Genomic DNA, 23,446 nt, shown 5'->3' on the forward strand with positions numbered 1-23,446 from the left:
ACTCTGAATGTGTGCATCTGGCGGAGAATGACTATGTTGCAACAAAGCAGGCTTCCTTTTTAAAATGTCCAGATTCTACAATCTGTCATAACTCGACTATTTCTGTTCAATCCAGCTTTTGGCTGAGGCGGGAGCTGCTGCTTATGTAACCCCTTTTGGATGCTGCTGAACTCTCCTTTAAGCCAATTAAATTTTGGCCTTGTATACAAATAGGGGCTAAAGCACTGCAAGCAAATGGAGAGTACTCTAGCACATTACTAATTAAAATGTTCTCTGTGTTGTGTTATTGATTATTAAACAATGCAGTAGGGTGAATGTGCCACTGAGAATTGCCTTCATACTTGCATATTTCAGGCACTTGAGTGGTTAAAAAAACAAACCCCAAAACCTTTTTAACATCACATTCTATACTTCAGAATGAGTGGAAAATAGTTTGGATTAATAACGTTAATCTTAGCTTTACAAATATAATTTAAATATTCTCAGCGATTCACGCATGTGGTAGTGATACATGCAAAACAGGACTTTCAGAGTTACAGATGCAATAGCCTGGAGCTTGCTTGAGCTTTCCAGACTCCTGCATGGATTTAAATATCTAGCTTTCCAGACTCCTGTAATTTAAATATATAGCTGTTTTCTACATTGTAAGCTGATGATCCGGTCACAATTCAGTCTGCTACAGAACTCTGTAGTAAGAAATACTTGTTAGTTTTAACTGTGGATTACAATTATGAAACAGGATGTATGCATGTGATTGCTAAACTCATGCAATACATCCAAAGTTCTTTGTCATATTTTCACATTATGCTGTATGCAAGTCCTCAGCTAGAATTAATGCAGAAACTGGAGTGGCTTCACACTTCGTTTTTAGTATGGCACACATTTGTAGGTGTACATAGGCTTCTTGACACCCATGTTGCCATTCTTCAATCTGTGCAAAATAGTGCTAGACTTGCTGCCCATGACTCCGTTTCCTGAAGATCTTCTTGGTTTCCATGTTTGCTGTGCATTTTTCCGGTGCGTGCCAGCTTCTACGTGTCAATGCCTGACCAGTGTACTAGCATAATATAAAAATTCCTAGATAGTTCTCTCATCTGCCCTTTGTTTTATAAAGCATGTTGTTAGAGTGGATATGTGGATTCCTGAATGGATTCCTTAATAACAAGAATCTTTTGACTTTGTCAACTCTGGCCTTCCTCTTGACTGGACTCCCTCCTTTCATGAGTCTGTATATTTAGACCCTCCTCTGGAATCCCCACTCATCCATCTGCTGAAGCCAGCCTTTGCCCACAAAGGCTTATGCTCCAAAATATCTATTAGTCTATAAGGTGTGCTAGGTGGAGAATCTAATTTGGACTGGATAAGGCTGTGCTGGGACCCCTAACAAAGACTGTCCTCTAGCTCAAGTTGCTGCATACCAGTGTCTATCGTCTGGCTAACCATTATTCTACCCAATAAAGAGGAAAAAACAGTAGTTATGTAAATAGAACAGAAAGCAATTTAGTTAAGAAAGATAACAGACCAAAGAGAGAAACACCAATGAAATAGCATAAAACACCCTGATAATAACAATCAGTCCCAAACCAATGCCTGCACGAGTCTATTACCCTTCTTCAAAGTTCCAGACGGTTGCCCAGGACCTTTTACTGTTGGACTAGTTTTAAGTCCGTCAGGAGGAGCATGGGGGTGATCCCTTGATGGTAAGTAGATGGTACACTGGTCCCTGCTAATTGATGTTGCGAGTGGTGGTGTCTCCTGTGGCTACCAGTGATGGATGTTGCTGGGAGTGCTGCGGTGTCTGTTACTGATGGAAGCCTGTGTCACTCTGCCACTCGGATGGACAGCACCGTGAAAGGCTTGGTACTGGCCTTATATTGTCCTTGTGGCCAGAAAACAACTTATGTAATCGAGCCCCTGCAGGGAACCCCCTTAGGAGGCTCTGAGGTAAATCAGAAAAGGGGGGAAGAATCTGCTGTGTCAGAATGACTCTGCAAAACTCTGCCCTCCATTTTGGGACTCCCTGTGGAATAAGGGCTTTATCCAGGACTTATGACTGTCCTCCATTTTTGAGGCATGAACAATTTGGGTGTTTTGGGTTTCACTCCCACAGGTGCCACAGGACTTCTTGTTTTAATAACTAGAGTTCACACGAAGCTAAGGATGCTGTTCTGGCAGCTGTATGTTTTACGTCTATAAAATTCAAAAAGCAAATTCACACCTGATGACAAAGCCGTGTATGTGTAGCAACAACACGAGTGAAGTAGCTGCTGGTCATACTTGCTGCAGCACCCTGAGTGCTCCAAGGATTTTGTGGGCCTTGGGTAGGAGGTGACCACTTACTGCTCAGGACTACATCAGTGACAGTAGTGTATATAACACGTTTTCCAAGCCCTGGAGAAACAGGTTTTGAAATGAAGAATTGGCTTCACTGAGCCTGTCTAGAAGTAATCTAGCAGAAGGGGTTTCTTTAAAAGAAAACAAAATTGGGTCAGGCATCTGTGATGCCCTCACTTCCAGAAATACTGCGGTGCATCCATTTACCACATTTTCCATCTAATATCCATTGGTCTCCAACTGTGGCTGGCAGGAAGTGGGTTTTTTTGGCCATACTGAATAGCCAAACAAGAAGGCAGTTAATGGCAGAAGCCTGTGATCTACAGTTGGCTGAGAAAAGGAATGAACATGACCTCTTCATGAAAAATGGCTACAGTTGGAATTTTTTGACCAATTCTATTGCAGATAGCTCTATGTTGGAGGAAAAAGTAGGAAGGCATTCTTATATGTAGTAAAGATCTATAGGCAAATATTCTGGTTGTTACTGAACCAGGTAGCATGGCAGAATTGAAATATAAGAGTTAACCCACTTGCAAAAGACCCCCCGCGCCACCCTTGAAACTGCAGGAAACTTATTTTCTTGCACAGATTCAAATCTGTCTCTAGAATCTGAGCATGCATATCTGAATTCTTGTAGTACATTAAAGACCAAACCCTAGTTCTGCCATTATTCCATAGTTTTCCAGTGGAGATTGCAGGGATATCTGCATGTTTCTTGGGTGACCTACAAGCCTCAATTTGGAGCTTCAGACTTCAAGGCCCTCCCCTCCACTTCACTGTGGAGACTTTGCATGGAACATTCCAGCCTCAGTAAATAAATAACATGTTCTTGGGCAGGTTCTAAGAACTGTATACAGGACTCCTCCTTGGGATCATCGTACTTTTGTGCATAGAAGCTTACTTTCTGACATTAGCACTGACCATCTTAACATGTTGAAGAGTAGCAGAGAGGTAGCTGTGTGCTAGTTTGTACTCCAACAAAACAAAGCAGCAAAATGATTGGTCTTTAAAGTGCTACATTTCTGCTGCTTTCTTTTATTGGTCTTAGCATGGTCACTCTTACGATAGAATCTACTGTTGGAAACGAACTTGAACTCCTTGTAGCAAAACTGTGGTGAAATTGATTGAGATGTCCTATGAGCTGCCTTCCAAGTAGGACAGCAGAATGAGCCAAAACTACTGAGATGTCAGTTTTATCATTAATGGGTTTTGTACTTACCTGGTCTTCCTAGTGTCCAGTGTAGTGTCTGGTCTAGATGACAAGCACTTAGGGTGGGAGTTGGTCATATCTTTAAGCTCCGTTAACGAGCTTGGCGTTTAAAATAGATGGCTTATGGTTTTCTCTCTGTTACAGTAAACTGAACTTTGGTCACTTCATATTGTAATATGTGGAAGGGGTGGGGAGTATATAATCCATGTGTATTTGGTAAATTTGGCTTGAAATCGTGAATCAGAATGAAATCCATAGGCTCAGACTCTGTGGGTGCACAAGGGTTGGCACATTGATGGAGGGGGGGAGGTAGGTAGGGGACAAAATAGCAGGTGTTTGGCAGCCACATTCCCCCTAGTGCTTCTTGCTCACTGGCAGTCTCAGCCTTCAGCTCCTCGGGCTCCCTCCCAGCACCTCATGCAGCCACAGAGTTTGTTCTGCAGCGTGCACGAAGTGCTGGGAAGAGCAGGGATGGAGCCTCCCTGTGGTAAGGGAGCAAATGAGGATGCGAGTGGGGGCCTTGGGAAGGGGTGGAGTGAGAACAGCTTGGGGTGAAAAGCAGCATATGTGGTGGGCCCTTGAGGATATGGGTGGAGTTGGGGCCGGTCTGGGGAGGAAGGAGGGTGCAGGGGTTAAGCATCTTCCAGGCAGAGAAGCAGTGGGCACTTGTGGCAAATGATTAACATGGGCGAGCAAAGTGGGCCCTGTTGGGGTAGGGCAGGTAAGAGGATGAAATTTTGTAAGCGGCAAACAGCACATTTGGTTGCTGGGTCTCCGGCTCATCAACCTCATTAAAAATGGTGAAGTATGTTACTCTTTTTAGGGGTGTATATTCACACTTATTTTTTTACACAAGCCAAAAAGACTTTTTTCTCCATATGAACATAACCAAAAACTTCTATCAGTTTGGATTACGTTAGACAGACAGGTTGGGGGACCCTGGTAAGTGCAGAGATGAAAAGTAGGGCACAGGGTAAATGTTTACTCACTTCTGAAATACCTTTGTCACTGTAATGTGCTATATAAATCATGAGGTAATAGGTGGAACTTAAGTTGTAGATGCATATACAGTAAAAGCATGGGTAATGGGCAAATTCAATTAACCGATATGGCGTAGGCTGGCTGCCCAGGCAGGGCTGTTGGAGTGGGCCCAGCTGCCTACTGCCCCAGCTTGAGTATCTGGTATGCCTGATAAGCTTTTACTTTGTTTTTCAGTTTCACTAACACACCAGAATTATGAACTGACCCTGCAGCCACATACCTCATTTGGAACTGTAGGTGCGCAACCAGGCAGCAACAGCAGAGACAAAAATGCATACGCAGCACCGTGTTAAAAGTACACTGCTAAAAAAAAAAAAAAAAAAAGCAGCATTCTTCTTCATGGTGAAGTTTCAAAGCTGTACTAAGTCAGTGGTTATTTGAAGGAACTACCATACTGTTTTTTGTTCAGAGTTAACAACCTCCCTTCTTGAGGTGTTTGTAACTCTGGAGATCTATGATAATTGTCTATAACATGGGGGAACAAGTGAATTACTTTTGCAGTCAAACTGCTTTAAGCAGAACCAGACACCTCAGGTGCTCTTACTACATTGTCAAATACTGGATTCCAGGGGTCTTTGTTTATAAGTCCAGGTTATGCTCCTAAATAATGCAATTTACAGAGAAATGACTTATAAAGGGGAATTAATATCCGTAAGGAGTAATGTAATTATGCAAGTTCACATGTGTGGCACATATGACTCTCTCTCAAAAAAAAGGCACAAATACAGTAGTGTACAATACATTAAGATAAAGTGTGCACATGCCATTGGTTCACTTCAAAACTTACAGACCACTAAGGATGATGCAAAGGATTGTGGTGTGATGTCATAGCACACTACAGCAGGGATGCGCAAAGTGTGGCGGTATTGCCCCTTTTGGGGGGTGTGAATTTTTTTATGGGGGGCACGGCAGGATCCTTCTCCCTGCAGTCACTGTGTTAATAATGGGGGAAACACTGGCTCTGCAGGAGGTAGTGCAGGCAAGACACATACCCTAGTTTCCTTCTCAACAGGACACTTCCCCTGCACCCCCACGTATGCGTCGCTTCCAGGGCCCCTGCATACCACCCAGCCACCACAAAACTTGCCTGTGTTCTGGGATTTTGATCCCTTGGTCCTCAAGTGACATAAGCGGTGGGTCAGGGCAACATAAAATGAATTTAATTTCATTAAGTAAGGACATATATGTGAAGTGACTTACAATGAGGACCCCTTGCATTTGAAGGTCAAGGTTTCAAAACCCAAGTAACAAGTACCACAAGAAGTCTTGTGGCACCTTATAGACTAGAATATCCGGTTTGTCAGTCAGATGTTCTGACAAGGTGGGTTTTTGCCCATGAAAGCTTATGCTCTAAAATATGTTAGCCTATAAGGTGCCACAAGACAACTTGTTCTTGAAGATACAGACTAACTGGACTGCCTGTCTGATAACTAACAGGTGGTTGCTGGTGGTTGCATCAGCCTTCGTTGCAGTCACTGGATGTATATACACTTGCATGATGAATGATGCAGAAGGAAACTAGCACATGGGGAAATTAACAAATTTTAAGACTGTCTGAGGAGTTGATACTGTGCACCAGTAGTGCAGTAGCACCAAAATGAGCTAGTTATGCAAGTGAAGATGAGCCCTGTCCCGGAACACTTGGTGGGGAAGAGTGGTAATACAACACAAGTAGACTGGTTAGGGGATAACCAATGCAACTCATTGTGTTTAAAATTTAATACACATTTAATAGAATATGGCCTTATTCTAACATCATGCAAGTTATCACTTTAATATCAAGCTGCCAGTGAGAGCTGTAACTTCACTTTTTTCATGCTTTCTGAAAGATGTAAAAAAAAATTTTATCCAAGCAGGGAAGCTGACTTCTGGTATTTAATGTTTTATTCCTAGTTTATTAGAGATTGTCCAAATGTTTACACTTACTCTGGCCATACCACCTGAGTAAAATATGTGCTGATATTTTGTAACCAAAGATCCAATTCAAAATGGGGGTCGAACAAGTTCATAATAATCCAGAGTTTGCCAGTGTCAAGCTAAGGGAATACATGTGATAGGTGGTAGTTCTAAATGGCTAGTTTAGCATGACAACTTGCCTGCAATCATTTTGTTTGTACAGCACTTCAGAAAGTCAAACTGTGCTTTGGCACATTCAGCATAATGTATACAGGGATTGGAAATGTTTGAGTACATCTAGAGCATGCAAGAACATAGCCTTATCAGTTGCCAACTAGTATATCTTACCACTCTAACACTGAATGTAAATTCAGCTTTCCTCAAGGATCAGATGTAGTGAGATGTAAACAAGGCCAGTCTAACTTGTTTTTAAATTCTTTCTCTCCCTCCCACCTTGCATATTGTATTGCCTCAGAGGGGGACCCATGTCAGTCTGTACCTTCACAAAACATAAAAGCAGTCGGGTGGCACTTTAAAGCCTAACAAAATAATTTATTAGGTGATGACCTTTCATGGGACTTACTGCATTAAGTAATTTTCTTCCCCCCCTCTCCCACACCCCTTCTGTCCCACGTAGCTGGTTTGTCAGCTTTCATTTCATTTTTTTTCCTCTGTTAAATTCTGTGTCAGTTTACATTTTATCAAATTTTCCAGATCTGAAGAAGTGGTCTGTCCCAGGAAATCTCATAACTAATAAATTATTTTGTTTGTCTTTAAAGTGCTACAGGACTGCTTTTTTGTTCTGTGATTATATCACCTGTTTCCATGCAACACCATTAGAGGGAGCTCAACTACTTATTTCAATACCTCAGCTGTTAATATTTTTAACTCTTTAAAGAGGTCATGCTTTTAATTTTATCACATTTAATCTTCCCACTTGCACTGAATAAGTAACCTAAAGTAGAATCTAAATATTCAAATATGAATTGGATGATCATATAGCAAGCATATAAAATGAAAATTGAGGAGGTGATGAAGGTAAGATAAAGCCTCTTTCAGAACTGTTAATATAAAATCAGGATATCTGGCCATCTTAAATATGGGGTAGGCATTACAGCTATCCTGAAAATCACTGACCTGTCCCTTATTTCTTTTGTAGTACAGTGTTTCTGATCAGCCAGTCCCTGAGATTTCCCTGACAGGTCAGGAAGACAAGGTAGCAGACTGAGAAATGTTATTGTAGTAGAGTTTGTCAACAATTCCCTTTTTGCTTAGAGAGCTGTTTCTTGCACCTTCTCCTCATGTAAACTGCTGGTAGAAGGCATGGGGTGTTGCCCCCAGTAGTGGTGAAGGAGTTGCCTGCAGGTTGGATGGTGGCTTTGGTGGACAGAAGAATTAGACTGTTAAATTGAGTGTTTCTGTGAATGACTAGTACATAAGACCAAAAATGGCGCTATGGATATCTTTCTGTCTGGGTGGAAAGTGGCTGGACCCCTTCATCATTTTGAGTATCAACTGGCTTTAGAATGTTCTCTGGGTGAAGTAGCAGAATTGCCCTATTAATGCATCAGACTTTCCTAGGCTGTGGCTACACTAGCACCCCCCTTTGAAAGGAGGATGGTAGTGTAGCCATGGCCTTAGTGTAGACAAGGCCCTAAAGAAGTAGTGAAGCTTGTGTTTGAAAACTATTCTGCTTGACTGTCTTTTGAACACACAAGTACAATAAACGCCCCCCTCAACTAATGCATAGGTTGTGTTCCTGGGCAACTGAGTGCAAGCTGAATTTTGCGCAAGTCAGGGGATCTGGGAGACTAACCATTACTTCAATTATTGCAAGTCAAAATAGTGAGTGGTGAGGAGCTGGGAACCAGGTGGCTCCCAGCTCCCCTCCACTTGCAAGAGCTGGGAAGCTGACCAGTGCTGTTGCACTGTTCAGTTTCCTGGCTCCTGGGACTGGCTGGGAGCTAGGAACCCAGGCAGCAGCCTGGCTCCTGACTCCCCTCCTTGTGAGCTGGGAAACTGACCAGCACATCAGTGCTGGTCAGTTTTTGGCTCCTGCAAGTGGAGGGGAGATAGGAGCCACCTAGTTCCTGGCTCCTCTCCACTTGCTATTTTGACTCTTATTAGTCCAAGTAAAGCACAAGGTGAAGTTGCCTAAATTGGAGTTTTACTGTATAGACTAATACCTTCTATAAAGAAGCATCTCCCTATTTCCAGCCCTTGGAGTAGCTGCATCAGTGCAGACCCCTAAGTTTAGTGCCTTGCACTCCTTCATAAAACTAATAAGTTATATAGGTCAAATTGATGTTTAGGTCTACCACAGGTACAAGTAATGGAAAGAGTCCTTTTGCTAAGTGTAACTGTCAGGCCTGAAATCCCAATAGCCATTTATAGAACGGCATAAGGTGACAGTCTGCTCAAACTCTAACTAGGTTTTGAAATCTGACACCCTACTTAAGAAAATGTTTTTAATCTACCAAATGTAGTGTTGGAGCCTGAATTGAATCTTCCTATCAATATATTATCTGTTCAGCCAGACCTTATAGTTGCTGCTGAGAATTTGTTTTTGGCTGGCAGGCTGACTGTAGGTGAGGACTGGCCTGCCTCCAAAGGTCTATGAGAGGGATAGTTGTCTTGGGCAGGTTGCAGATCACTGATGCACTGGATAAGTTTTACCTGGGGGCTGTTTGTGATGGCCAGTGGAGTTCTGTTTTCCTTGTTGGGCCTGTCTTGTAGCAGGTGGTTTCTGGGTACGCATCTGGCTCTGTCTGTTTCCTCATGCCCTCAGGTGGGTATTGTAGTTTTAGGAAAGCTTGGTAAAGATCTTGTAGGTGTTTGCCTCTGTCCAAAGGATTGGAGCAAATGCTTGGCTATAGACAATGGATCGTGTGGTGTGCCCCGTATGGAAGCTGGAGGCATGTAGGTGAGCATAGCGGTCTGTGGGTTTCCAGTATAGAGTGGTGTTTGTGATCGTCACTTATTTGTACTCTAGTGTCCAGGAAGTGGATCTCTTATGTGGACTGCTCCAGGCTGAGGTTGATGGTGGGGTTGAAATCACAGTGGAACTCTTGAAGAGCCTCCTTCTTTTGGGTCTAGATTATGTCGTCAGTGTAGTGCAAATAGAGGAGTGCTGCTAGGGGACAAAAGCTGAGGAAGTGCTGTTCCAGGTCAGCCATAAAAATGTTGGCATGCTGTGGGGCCATGCAGGTGCCCATAGTGGTGCCACTGATTTGAAGGTATAAATTGTCCTCACCCACAACTATTTCAGATTTGAGGACGAAGTCACAAAGCTTCACCACCAGTTGTCCTGACCTCCTCAGGGATACTGTTCCTGACAGCTTGAAGCCCATTTTCATGTGGGATATTGGTGTAGAGGGCCAGGAAGGTCACCAATGTATTGTAGTTTCCTCAGGAAATCGGTGTCTTGAAGATAGCTGGGAGTGCTGGTGGCATAGGGTCTGAGTAGGGAGCCCAAATATCCAGACAATCCTGTAATGAGTGCCAATGCCTGAGATAAGGTGTCAGGAATTTCCAGGTTTGGGTAGTAGATAGAATAAACCTGGTTGAGGCTCTAGGGGTGTGTCTGTGTAGATTTGTTCCTTTACTTTTGTAGGGAGTGTCTTGAGCAGAGAGTGTAGTTTCTTTTGTGTACTCCTCAGGGGGATCAGTGGACAGTGGCTTGTAGAATGTGGTGGAATTGGAGAGTTGCCAGGCAGCCTCCTTCTGCTAGTTTGTCCTAGTCATGATGACAATAGCACCACCTTTGTCAGCCTCTTGGATTATAATGTCAGTGATGTTTCTGAGCCCGTTGGTGGCGTTGCGTTCTACGCAGATGAGGTTATGGGGCAAGCACTGCCACTTTTTCCACAATTTCCGCCTGTGCACGTTGGCGGAAGCACTCTGTGTAGATCCAGTTTGTCATTTTGACCATCGGGGAGTCCATGCAGAATTCTTTTTCTTGGAGTTTAGGTGGGAGGGTACCTCTGGGTCAGTGCACTGTTGAGGGTCATGTTTGGAAGTATCATGAGTCAGAGATGATGAAAGTAGGCTTCCAGATCCCTGCAGAACTGAATTAAGTTTGTGGGGGTAGTGGGTCAAAAAGAGCCCCCAAGATAGGGCTGACTCTTCTGCTGGGCTGTGTGTACTTCGATAAACTGACAATACTGCTGAGTGAGTTAAGGGTACCTCTGTTGTGGCCCTATGGGGCAAGTGAGCTGTTAGATAGTTTAGTCCTTTCACGTCTCTAGAGAGAGGTGAAGTGTGCATTGTAAATCTCCTGTCTTGTTCATTTTAATAATGTCCAGCCATGTGGAAGGTTGGTGGCTTTTTTTAATGAGTTTCCAGATTTGAGAGCTCTTCTTTGATGTTTTCCTGTTTGCTGTACAGGATGCTGATCAGGTGGTTCCTCAGTTTTAGTGTATGGCACAACCTCTCGCCATAAGGTGTGTAGCATGTCAATTGTCAGCGTTGTTTATTGTGTTCATAACAAAGTTTAATGCCCTTAGAAAAAGGGAACCCTAATTTGTGTGATTTTTTTTTCATAAGACATGTTTATGAAGTTGTTTAAAAAATGTTTCCAAAGACTTGAGGCATAACAAAGGATTTTATATCCTCAGTTTAAGATATCGATTTTTGCTGAGGGTTCTCTCAAAAATAGTTCATCAAATAGTCAGAAGTAAAGGGTAAAACTCATTTGTTTAGGTATCTGGAAGAAAGGGAGAAGGCGGGTTGTTTAAGGGGGACTGTATCAAAGGGTCAGCCAAATTTAGTCAGTATCTTAGAGAACAACGAGAAGTCCTGTGGCACTTTTATAGACTGACAGATATTTTGGAACATAAGCTTTCATGGGCAAAGACCCTGTAAGTCAGATGTTCTGATGAAGCGGGTCTTTGCGCACGGAAGCTTATGCTCTAAAATAGTTTAGCCTATAAGGTGCCACAGGTCATATTAGTCTTCAGAAGAAACAGCTCTGCTACTGCTCTGATACTGGCTTATGAGGAAGTAGCTAGACTCTGAACCAGCTGTGACCACCAAGTTCTGCAGATAGTGCTAAGGCAAGATGGCAATGTACAGCTAGTGTGAGGTGATATGCAGTACTTAATTTGCAAGGAGAGAGGTGCCAGGGCTGAAACAATGGTTGGTAGGCTTGATTTGTTTTTAAACTTTCATAACTGACTACGCCTTGGCACAAATTAAGCAGTGGTGATGTTGTCAGTGGGGAAATTGGTTTAGTCTGACCTCTGGCTGAAGCTGACCTTGTCATTCAAAGTGTCAGGTTCTTTGGCAGGCTTTTTGTAATAGGGTCTCTAGTGTCGCATGGGAGACTTCCTCAAAGATACAGAATGGGGGTGGCTAGGAAGTTGATTGCATTATGAGGAAAATCTTTGTTTCTAGAGCTCTTACATGTGTTGAACAGTCTCTTGTTGTCTGTCAGAAAAATCAGTAAAATTCCATCAACAGTAATCAAAATGCAAATATCTTGTGTTCAGGTGAGAGGGGTGTGGGGGGACACTGCTGGAGGGGGGCAGGGAGGCACACAGACCCAGGTCTGGAGCAGAGCTGACCATGAGATCCCTGGGGAGGCAGGGGGGGCAGAGACCTGCAGACCCATGGCTGGAAGCTGCCTGGGCAGCGCCTAGCTGGCACAGCCAGCCACGGGTCCACGGTTGGTGGCTGGGAAGACCCGCACACTTAGGGCTGCAGGGTCTCCTCACTCCTCAGCTGGTTGGACTCCAGCCATATCTGCTGCAAAAAGTTGCGTAGCTCTTTCACACTGCATGTCTCCTGACAGCATGTAGTGGAACAACTGAAGAAGTAGTGTGAACATTGAATTGCCCCCAAATGAGATGAGTTCAGCAAATGTCCACTATTTTTAGTATATAGACTAGGGTTAAATAGGCTCTAACAATACACCGACTGCATGGGTTACTACGGTAGAATGAACTATGCTTCCTTTAACCAAAAAGTCCTGTGGCACCTGATAGGCTCACAGATATTTTGGAGCATAAGCTTGTGGGCAAAGACCTGCTTCATCAGATGCATGGTGGGGGAGGGTTTCAGAGGAGTATTTAAATAGTGGGGTCCCAGTTTGAGAGGGAGGGCCAGAGCTGACAAGGCTTATTCAGTCAGGGTGGAAATGGCCCATTATCAGTAGTATAGATCAAGAGAAGAGAAAAACCAGGTCAGATCAGTGAGGGGGGCGAGGGGGGATGTGGCCCATTGTCAGATTCTAATGTGGAGGTGTGAACTTCCATCACAGAGAAACAGGTGCCACAAGACTTCTTGTTCTCGAAGCTACAGACTAACACGGCTACCTCTCTGATGCAGAGAAACTGTTTTTGTAAGGGGCCAGCCACTCCAGTCTCTGTTTAATCCTTGGTTGATGGAATCAAATTTGCAAAGGAACTGCAGCTTAGGTTTCTCTCTCCATTTTATTTTTGTATTTTTTGTTGTTGTAGGACTGCTACTTCTAAAACTGTTGCTGAGTGTCCAGAGAGATTGAAATGTTCTCTTACAGGTTTGTGTATGTTGCTGTTCCTGATGTCTGATTTGTCCATTTATTCTTTTATGTAGACTGTCCAGTCTGGCCAATGTAAATTGCAATGGGGCATTGCTGGCACATGATGGCATATATTATATTAGTAGATGTGCAGGTCAAGGAGCCCCTCATGGTAGATGTTAGGTCCTGTGGTGATATTGCTGGTATAGATAAGTGAGCAGAGTTGGCAGTGAGGTTGTTGCAGGGATTGGTTCCAGGTTTAGAGTTACTGTGTTGTGTTCTATAGTTGCTGGTGAGAATTTAGGGACGGCAGGCTGGCTGTAGGTGAGGACAGGCCTGCCTCCAGGCAAGGACAGGTCTGCCTCCTAAGGTCTGTGAGAGTTACGATCATTGTGCAGGCTGGGTTGCAGATCCCTGACGATGGGTTGGAGAGGCTTTAGCTGGGGGCTGTATGTGATGGCCAGTGGTGTTCTCCTCTGAACCTCCCCCTAGTCATGCATCTGATGAAGGGGTCTTTGCCCACAAAAGCTTATGCTCCAAAATATTAGCCTATAAGGTGCCACAGGACTTCCTGTTCTCAGATACAGATTAACAAGGCTACCTCTGTGATACTATGCTTCCTTTGTAGCTCAAGACTTAAACTCTTATGTCTATTAATAAGTTTGCCCATTGCTCCCTCTGCCATGGGTCTTGACCAAATGTATCTTGAATATATTTGCAGTTTTTCTTGGGTGACAAATCCCACCTCAATGTAAAACTATTGAGTTGGGTGTTGCATTGTAATAAGAGCAAATTCTGCCTTTTTAGTGAGCCGCCTACATTTCAAACAGTTGTAACAGTCACATACAATTTCTTCCTTTTTCCCTGATTAAGTCCTACACAGATGGCCTATAGAGTAGATTATGGCCATTAATCCTTTTGTGTCCTAGAAGATTAAGGATATCCTGGTACGGCTGTGGTCAGCTGACACTTTTTATTTAAATGATTGAAAATGCTGGCTGCAATTCTTCAGAAGACTAAGATGTCCCAGAAGCCTGTTCATAGTGTGCTGCAAGTATTTATTTGTTTACAGAGGGAGTGTTCTGTAAAACCCAGCCCAGATTATAGATTTACAGAAACTTGTGCTGTGCTGCCATTCTGACATACTTAGAAGTAGTTTATTAAATGTGTACTGCATCTGAGCCATATGAACATTTGAAAGTTGAACAAAGGAAGTAAAGAGCAGGCTGGGATCATAAAGGGAATGAAGTCACACAGCGCTGAAAACCAAGATGAATCCTTCAGTTGATGTTGATCTACATTGAATGAATATGCATTCTGAACTTCCTGGGATGGATTGTAAGGATACAGATCTATATGAGGATTATAAGTCTCCCTTTGACTTTGATACTGGAGTTAACAGAAACTATCTCTACCTGTCCCCTTGTGTAAACATCTCTCCACCTGGATCGCCTGTACAGAAGAATTCTGGTAACTTCCTTATCTTGGGGAGGGATGGAGAGCGGTGCGTGTGAACTAACTTATTTTAATCTTTGTAGAAATGCTTGCTTGCTTGCTCTTGCTGCGGATGTAATCAAATTCTGGAAAATAAAGGGGTTGGTGTTTGTGGGGACCAAATTCTGCTGAAATCTTATTCTGGCAGCAGTATTAATGAAAGACTGTGCTGCTGGTATAAATGAAGACAATTTGGTCCATTATTTCCAACTAGGGAGCTCTATTAGATTTAAAAAAAGAAAGTCTTATGGGCTCACCTGCTGTATATAAGCTTAAAAAAAAAAAACAGCTTTAAATTTTAGTCAGACAAGTTCTGGGGTCTGAAGCGCAGCAAAACTAATCAAGAAAGTGTTTGGTTGTTTTTGTGGGAAGGAAGTATTTAACTTTGCTTGATAACTGATGAGTTGTATGCAAGTCCTGCATTTGGGGGAAAAAAAAACTGATTTTACTTTGGTTTAAAGTTGCTTCAAAATGGTGGAAAACTGATTTCACTCTTATTGGTTCTGTGCCAAAGTGTTTCCCATCAAGTCATTTAAATTGCAATTCCCATGTAGCTTCAAACCACCCCCCTCCCCCCCCCCCCCCCCGCTGCAAACTAAGTTTACATCTACACTGACAACGGAAGATCGACCTCTTAGGTTCGATTTACAGGGCACCATTTCGTGCATGCATGAAACAACGCATTCTGGGGTGAGTGACCCTGGAACATCTTGCGAGCAGTGAGGATTGAGGAAGGTTGATGGGAGGAGTGCTTCTTTTCATCTTCTGATGCAAAGACAGCTGTGGAAGTAGGTTTTTTTTGGTTTGCAGTTGGTGTACCAAAAATCTCTCAGTAGCCATCAACCTTCTGGGTAAGTGCAGATGTAGCTTAACTTTCTTGCGCACACAATGCAGGTGAGATGAATACTGCAACCCTTGCCAAAGAAGCCTTAGTTCCCCTGCTTGAAAACATAATCATATATGACCTGGCACTTCCAATTTCTGTGAGTCACTGTGATGACAATAGTTCTCCAGCTGGAGAATGGAGGACCTCTGTCACCATGCTGTACTCTCTGGCTTGTTTCTGTTCCTACTCCACCCCCATTCCTTACACTAATCACACATGGCTCTGGCACTCATTAGAGCTGAATGCAGTGTGAACAAGATGCTGTTAGTTAAATGGACAATGTTTAACTAAATGCAAAAGGATAATGGTACCCTTCCTCCCCCGCCCCCAAATGAGGACAGACCTGTTAGGAAGCATGTTTTAAACTGTTGGGGTGCAAAAATCCCATTTAGGGATTGGGGCAAATAGATATCAGGGATGGTGCTTGGTCCTGCCAAGAGGGCAGGGGACTGGACTATGTGACCTCCCAAGGTCCCTTCCAGTTGTAGGAGATGTGTATCTCCAATTATCTTTAGTTCCTGGGAGGGATTGCTCAGTGGTTTGAGCATTGGTCTGCTAAACCCGGGGTTGTGAGCTCAATCCTTAAGGAGGCCATTTAGGGATTGGGGCAAATAGAAAAATACTATTTGGGCAGTCTATCATCTGATGGAAGCTTGAGATACTAGTGTGGAGGAAAGATGGGTATGGTAAAATAAGAGGACAATTTTTCCAACACTGATTTTTAAAGTAAAGATGTTAGGTAGAACAAAGCAAGCAATATTATATTGTTAGTCCTGTAGAACCTTAAAGCAAGCAAGCAGTCTTTGTTTTGTGAAGATACAGAACAGCATGGCCACCTCTCTGCCTTAGTTAGGACGAGTTGTCCTTGTTCCACAGGAGTAGTTGGTTTTCATTTTAATGTCACTATGCAAACTGAAAGCACACATTTGTAACCTGATAAACTGAGGCAAAACTGATTTTGAAAGACTGTAAATTAGATGCTTCAGATCTCTCCTTTTCAATGAAAAGCAAAATTCCTTTGTGGTTAGCCTTTAAGCGGTTATGTATGTACACATAAGATTGCTTACAAGTCAGATTAAGAAAAATCATTATTGTATATGGGGAAAATGGGCTCTAAACTGTTGTGCCTATCATGATATTTCACTTTCCAGTCAGACTTAATTTGTCCTTGTTTATGCTCACAGAGGGCAAAGTTAAGGCAAAGACCAAATTTACAATTTTAGGAAAACCTTTTGTAAAAATGATCATTCTGGGTTGGACCACAGGTCCATCTTGGCCTGCTGCGTTCTGATAATGACCAGTGCCATGCACTCCAGAGGGAACAAAGAACAAGTAATGGAGCCGTATTTTACTGTTCCCAGAACTGCAGGGCTCCGCTCATATGGACTACTCCTAATTTTTTTTGTTCAGAGAATGAACAGGAGTAATAGGCTTTACCTTTGAGATCATGAATATGTGGTGTATGTGCATGTGGAGTTCTTTTGTTTGTATTTAAAAAAAAACAAAAAAACCTGGATGATCCTAATAGGAATTAATTTTGTAGCAATTGCAGGGAAGTCTGCAAGCAAGACTTCTCAGATTTTTAAGGAGATGACGACAGTTTTGAAAACTGCTTTTAAAGTTCATAAAAGCCAATTGCTTTCCCTCTTATTTTGCAAGCCATGTAACTTCTGCTTGATTAATTCAGATGAGGGAAAAACTTAAATCTAGTTAACAAAAAACTGTGCTTGGAGTGCACTTAATTTTGGAATAATACCCACTGAACTCACTTGTACTTGTCTTCTCAAAACAGTATTGAATGGGTTTCCCTGGGAAAAGCTGAGCTATACTAAAGTAAAATAGGTAATATACTTGCAGCAGCATCATTAGTCCATGGCTATGATGTGCCAGAATAAGGAGCACATATTATGTAATAAGTGATGCTCAAGCACAACTGGCAACAATGGATTTCTTACTGTACCTTTCATGTACCTCAGTGATTGGATTCTAAACCTAGTTAACTAATTAAACAAGCTACAAGGATTGGGTAAGCTATTTTTTTTTCCTAGCAACATCAATACAGCTTGGAAATTGATTGTCAAATCACTCTTGTACTGTGTTTGTCTATATAGCTAGATATGAGTCTTGAAGAATGATGTGTTGCAGTGTGAATTATTTCAGTTACTAACCAGTTGATCTACTTAGCTATATCCACATTTTTTTCCCCTCCCAATAAGCAGTTTTCCTTATGATGATTCATTCTTGCCTCTGGGGCCTCCATAATCATCTTACACTGCTTGCATTTGACATATTTTCCTTTTTTACCCTGGGAATGAATGTCTATAAAATATTCCCTGATAGGGTCTCTTATGCCCAGAAGCCATGACAGATTTGGGGGGGGGGGGGGAGTATAGGAAGCTGTGTGTTCTGAGTAGCCTCTTCCCTTTTCCTTTCTAGTCCACTAGTCCAGTTCCTTTCTATGCTTCTTCCATCCTTTCATATATATTGTCCAAAGACCATGTCTCAACTCCTTCTGCTTTGCTTGCCCAAGGTCCACTGCCACATACCAAGGGAAACAGAAATCAAAAGCCCAGAACTTTCAAGAAGCAAGAGCTAGTAGTTAGGCTAGACAGACTACAGCTGTTAATTCAATTTTATTAGACCACAAGCTTGTGTAGCGTGATTCAGATGTAATTATAACTGTTTTTTTAAATGAGAAGTGTAGTATTGTTTGTTCAGATTATCCCACAACTTGGTTACTGAATCATAGGAAGAGGTAGGACAGTCCCAGCTGACCGTCAATATTGCATTAAGATTTTGCAGACAATCTTGGCTGTGACCCTTTAGCCACTCCTGACTCCCCAATTTGGTATCTGACAGTTAAGCACAGAAACGTCATCTTACAGCATGATTCTTTGGTAATATGAATTAATAAGTGAGCATAAGTAATTTTAACAAGAATTACTTGCTGAAGAAGCAAGTACCACTGAAATGTGTCGATTTTTAAAAAGTACTTAGCTTGGAATCCACTGGCTTCCAAATGGCGCTAAAGTGCTGTGCCACCAAAGTGAAGTACAAGAAAGCTTTAATTTGGATTATGAAGCATACAGTTACATAGTGGCTGTCCTAGTACATACCAGTACAGGCTACAACTCTTTAGTCCGGCACACTCTCATCTGGCAATGTCTGTATTCGGCATGGCTTTTTAAGTTAACTTGGACAGCCACTTACCATGGCTGTGGTAAGTTTCTCGTGGTCCCATAAAGTTTGTTTACAGTGTTCTGTGCTGTTTAAATGTAATTTATCCCTAAATGTCTAAGAGCCCAGCTAGCAGTGGAAGTGTTGGTCATGCTGCTAGACAATATTGATCTCCCATGGTCAGGCAAATTCATTTGGCGCTGGTCTAGGTTTTAGGGTGCTGGACTAGAGGTTCAACCTGTACTTAACATGTTTTAGTTTGAAAATGATTGAGGCCAGGGCTCATCTTGCTGAACTCTTCCACATCAAACACACTGGTTTCTTGAGACACTCAAACAGCAAATTCAACTGTGGGTTCTAGAGAAGATGACTTTTCTTGCGCGTCAGTAAGCAAGGTTCTGCAGGGTGGGTGTTAAGCATTACAAATGGCAACTTCACTGAAAGCCGTGTGGTGGTAATAATTGTAGAATGATCTAGAGTTCTGATCATATACAATGAGAATAGAATCCATCTTGCTTAGTTGCTATTTTGGCCATTCAAAACTAAATAGACAATTCCTCCTGTGTCTGTGGAGGGAGATGTTAGCCATCCAGGCTAAAGCTTTTTGAATACAAGGTATGCATCTTTTTGTTCCCAAGCTTCCAGTTAAGAAGGCCACAGGATAGAGAACATGGCTGTTTTCTGATCCTACTTCAGCACCAGGTGCTACCTATATTTTCTTTGGGTACTTGATTGATAGGTGAAAGGAAGACCTGGTACATTTTGCTGGATAGAGCAGAGGACTGGCCACAGATTCAAGGATTTATTTTTTTCAGGTTATTCCATGACATGCAGAGACCTAAAATAAGTCTCACCACCTCTGCTTTTTAGTCCCCATGCTATACGTATAAGAAACAGCTTGTTTAGTTGGGAAGGCTGATGTCAAACTAAGAGGCCTTTGTATAAGTGCCAAAACGGATTTAATTATTATTCCATTAGTACACAAGCTCTGGCATTGTAGTGTTTGTAAGAACAAATCTGCAGTCTCCATGGAACCTAGTACTTTGACCATCTTTTCTTAACAAATAGTGCTCTACTAATCTGTTTCTTCAAGGTTTGCTGAGCTCAAATACAGTACCTGAGGTAGGAGAGGATGCTGCTGCTACAGTTAATGAAACAGAAAATCTTTCTGAAGAAGAACAGGAAGAACTGAGGAAAGAGCTTGCTAAGGTAAAGAATAATTTTTTATGCAAGAGGCTGTCCTGCTTTTGATGAAACTCTTCAGAAACTAGCCAGTCCAAATTTTGGGGGAAAAAAAATCCTCCTCTAAAGTGACTGTCAGATGAGTGGTAGGCACTGGCCAAAATGGCCAGGTTTGGATGCCTAACTTTGGAGACCTCCATCTACCTTAATTTTTCTTCAAAGCTGATATCACAAATCTTGCTGAAGTCAGTTAAAGCTACTAGTGTTCAGAATTATGTAACTAGCTTATTTTTAGTAGATGCTTAAATATAATAGAGTATATTTCTTCAGACACCCAGTCTTGAACAGCTTGTCCACTTCCCTACGTATTTCCACTTCAGACTCCACTGGTGAAAGACTGCACCCTGCTAATATGTTTAGATTTGTGTAGTGTTATTGATGTGCACACTGTGGTGATAATGGCTGAAAAGGAAGCTAATCTTGTCTTCAGGTCATACTAACAGTGAATGCTTCAGTAAATGTGGTTTAAACTAACACCTTTCAAATGAGTCAAAACATTTAGGCTTCTAATAGTGAGCATCTCTCAGTTCAGTGAAACCTTGGGTGGGGGGAGGAAATCAGGCCTGTCAAAGAAGACTGCTAGAGCCACCAGATAGTTTAACTTCCAATATGTAAGTTGGAACACCTTAACATATTGTAGAGCTGTTGAACAACACTAGTGTGCCTGATCTAGTTGTGTCTCAAGCTTTTGCTGTCCTGTTCAGGAGTGGTAGTCACAAGACTGGTTGAACACCAGTCCTCAGAAGATAGGGTCTTGGCTTCATGCTGAACGCACAAACCTTGGCATTCTGCCTTTGAGAAACATGATCCTATCGGTCTGTTCTTAAGAACCTTTGGTCTCCAGGACTGTTAACTGGCACTTTTACAAGAGCACGGAACAGGTACAGTGACTCTAACCATGACTCAATTCTGACATGAAAGGAGTGTCAGGATGTGGAAATTTTTCTTAAGCCAGTCCTTGATCTCCAAACTGGCTTGAAAACTGTCTGGTAGACCAATTTTACAACTAATCTGGATGAGTAGGTTAATATGCTAGAGGGCCTCATTTATTTCCTAAATTACCCAGTCCCTCAAACACTGAAAAGTGGAAGAGCTGAACCATTTTTTGCTTACCAGTCTCTTCCTAATGTGTGCAGTCTTCACAAAAAGACACTGTACACCAATGGCTTTCTAAAAGGTAAGATTAAGTGTTAAAGCACAGTATCTATTATAAATGACTTCATGATGCTCAATGTTCTTTATTAATGCTTCCTAAATGAAGTGTTACTAATTGCTTATGTTTACTTGCTAACTCATCTTCCTCCTTGAATTGTATATTGCCCTAGGTAGAAGAGGAAATTCAGACTCTCTCGCAGGTGCTGGCTGCCAAGGAGAAGCATCTAGCAGAAATCAAGAGAAAACTAGGAATCAGTTCATTACAGGAACTGAGGCAGAACATTACCAAAGGCTGGCAAGATGTGACTTCTACTTCAGCGTATGTCCCTGTCTTAGCTTCAGTGTATCATGAATCCGTGCTGGTTAAGTGATAACTTGTTCCTGTGTTTAAACTTCTCAATGTATTTACCAGTCAAGCTTTCTTGCCTTACAAATTTCAGAAGGCACAGTGAGAGAGTATCAAGTTTATGGTAAAACCTAAGCTTAAATATTAAACTAAAAGCTAGCAAAGTCCCTGCTCCAATGAGGAGTCTATCAACCCTGTGTTTATAATGCCATCATTCCTATTCTGCATAAACAAAAAACAATGTTTGCCAGCCCATAGCACCACCAAGATGCTGCAAATCAAAAGCAGTACTCTTCCTCCCACCCACCCACCCTTAAACTATTTCAAAATGTTCCCTTCTGTAGGAGGAGAAATATACAACATCACAATGGGGATTTGAACTTTGGATTTTAGCCAAACAAAATTCCAAAAGTGGAACAGGTTGTCACCAGCTCAAGTTTCGGGGCACACTCACCTAGAGATCAATTTGCTTTTCTATATGAAGCCACAGAACATGTTGTGTGGCCACACAATGAGAAGTGATTTTCAGTTGCAAGCTGAAACCAAGACTGTTAGGTTTTCTGCAGTTCTAATGAAAAGGTGCTTGAAGAGGTCATTAAGTAAGAGCCAAGATTAAGTTCAATATAAGCTTTTTACCTTGTGCATACAGTAACTGCAGATCTTTCTAATACACGCTATTTGAGTGATGTTAAAAGTGACTTAAGTATTAAAGCTAAAGGCACTTTTAGTATCTAGTATGATTTACCTGCAGAACTGGCAGTAGAATTCCCAATTCTTGTGATCAGGGCATATTTGGGGGATATCCAAGACTTAAAGTTCATGTGACTTTTTTAACCTGTTCGATAGAAAATTCTAATTTTTGCCCCAGCGCTTGGCCTCAGCCCCTTCTGCGCTCCCCTCTCCACTGCCACCATGGCTTTGACCCCCCTCGCCCAGCCCTTCTCCTGCAGTATCCCCAGCTGCTGGCTATCAGCCCTAGCCTCTTGGGGACGCAGCTTCCTACCTGACTTCAGCTACAGCTTCTAGGGTCCATGGCTTTGCATGCAGCCCCAGCCATGGCTTTGCTCCAGGCCCTGGGGGTGAGTTGCCGTGAGCCTGGGCTGCCAGATTATCAGCCTGGCCTGCTGCTCCTGGCCTGGGATCCCTAGCTGCTTGCACCACCCCTTCCCCTGCTGCCAGAACAGCTGCCCTGCCCTGGGCTCCTGCTGTTGGTCTCCTCCCAGCCCTGGGACTTCTGGTCCCACAAGATCTGTGGGTCTGTCAGAGTATGAATGTTGCCAGAAGACAGCGTGCCAGATTTGGGAGTTTTAACCTGTAATGGAATCCAATTTATATCCAACTGTTTGAATATAGGTATAAGAAGACATCAGAAACCCTGTCCCAGGCTGGGCAGAAGGCTTCAGCTGCTTTTTCATCAGTTGGCTCAGTCATCACAAAGAAGTTGGAAGATGTAAAGTATGTTTCATTAATTTTTTTTCTGAAGTTTAGTGTGTGTCTGTGTGGGGTGAGGGGAGGACTTATTTCCTTACACTTCTGACCAGTGAGTAAAGGCACAGATTAGTGCACAGTGTAGTAACAAGAGCATCTGCTGTTGACTTAACCTGACTGAGAATGGCTGCTTGTGGAATCCACTCCGAGAATGGCTATATGCAGTTCTGTCCATATAAATGGAGTTATGCAAACAAAATAGTTTGCTCCTGAAGTATATTACGTCTACTGTTACTCACTTGATTTTCTCAGCAGAAGTTTACAAAGTAAGTATTTTTATCTGTACCTAAGTGGCAACATTGTTCTTGGCTTTTTCTTTTTAGCTAACTCTGCCTATGGAAGCACATGAGTTTCTCATGACTGTCTAAAACTCTTGCATCCAAGTCTGCTTTATATAGCTAGCTTTGGCTGTTTTTGTTTTGCTTTCCTTAAGTTGTCCTGTTTCTTGTTTTTGTAAGCTATTTCTGACCTCATTCCAAGAGCCTTTTTTACAATGAGCTGTTAATATACCAAGTTAAATGCTGCTGACTGACGGTCTGTTTGCTATTCTGTGTCAAAGCTGCACATCCATTATGTTCAGTATTTCATGCAAACTAATACAAACGACAGGTTTTTAAAACTGCCCACTGTTTTGACATGCATGAAGGATTTATTTTTTTTTCCTGAGTGTTAGCATCT

At 42.4% G+C, this 23,446-nt stretch overlaps 1 protein-coding gene across 3 annotated transcripts in view; it reads left to right on the forward strand.

The window, feature by feature from the left end:
* The window catches only part of LOC142009261 (tumor protein D52-like), a 195,419-nt gene that overhangs the window by 18,950 nt on the left and 153,023 nt on the right, over positions 1–23,446 (forward strand). Inside the window, exons 1-4 of one of the 3 annotated variants that reach the window (XM_074987052.1) lie at positions 13,880–14,450; positions 19,631–19,746; positions 21,105–21,253; positions 22,634–22,735. In XM_074987052.1, the coding sequence (XP_074843153.1) occupies positions 14,285–14,450; positions 19,631–19,746; positions 21,105–21,253; positions 22,634–22,735 (533 nt within the window). In that variant the 5' untranslated portion in view covers positions 13,880–14,284. Of the gene's footprint in view, positions 1–13,879; positions 14,451–19,630; positions 19,747–21,104; positions 21,254–22,633; positions 22,736–23,446 lie in introns of those variants that run through there. The other 2 variants (XM_074987050.1, XM_074987051.1) reach the window with 2 other exon arrangements.

This window comes from Carettochelys insculpta, chromosome 2 (assembly GCF_033958435.1).
Source record: "Carettochelys insculpta isolate YL-2023 chromosome 2, ASM3395843v1, whole genome shotgun sequence".
In the NCBI taxonomy this organism is placed as follows: Eukaryota; Metazoa; Chordata; order Testudines; family Carettochelyidae; genus Carettochelys; species Carettochelys insculpta.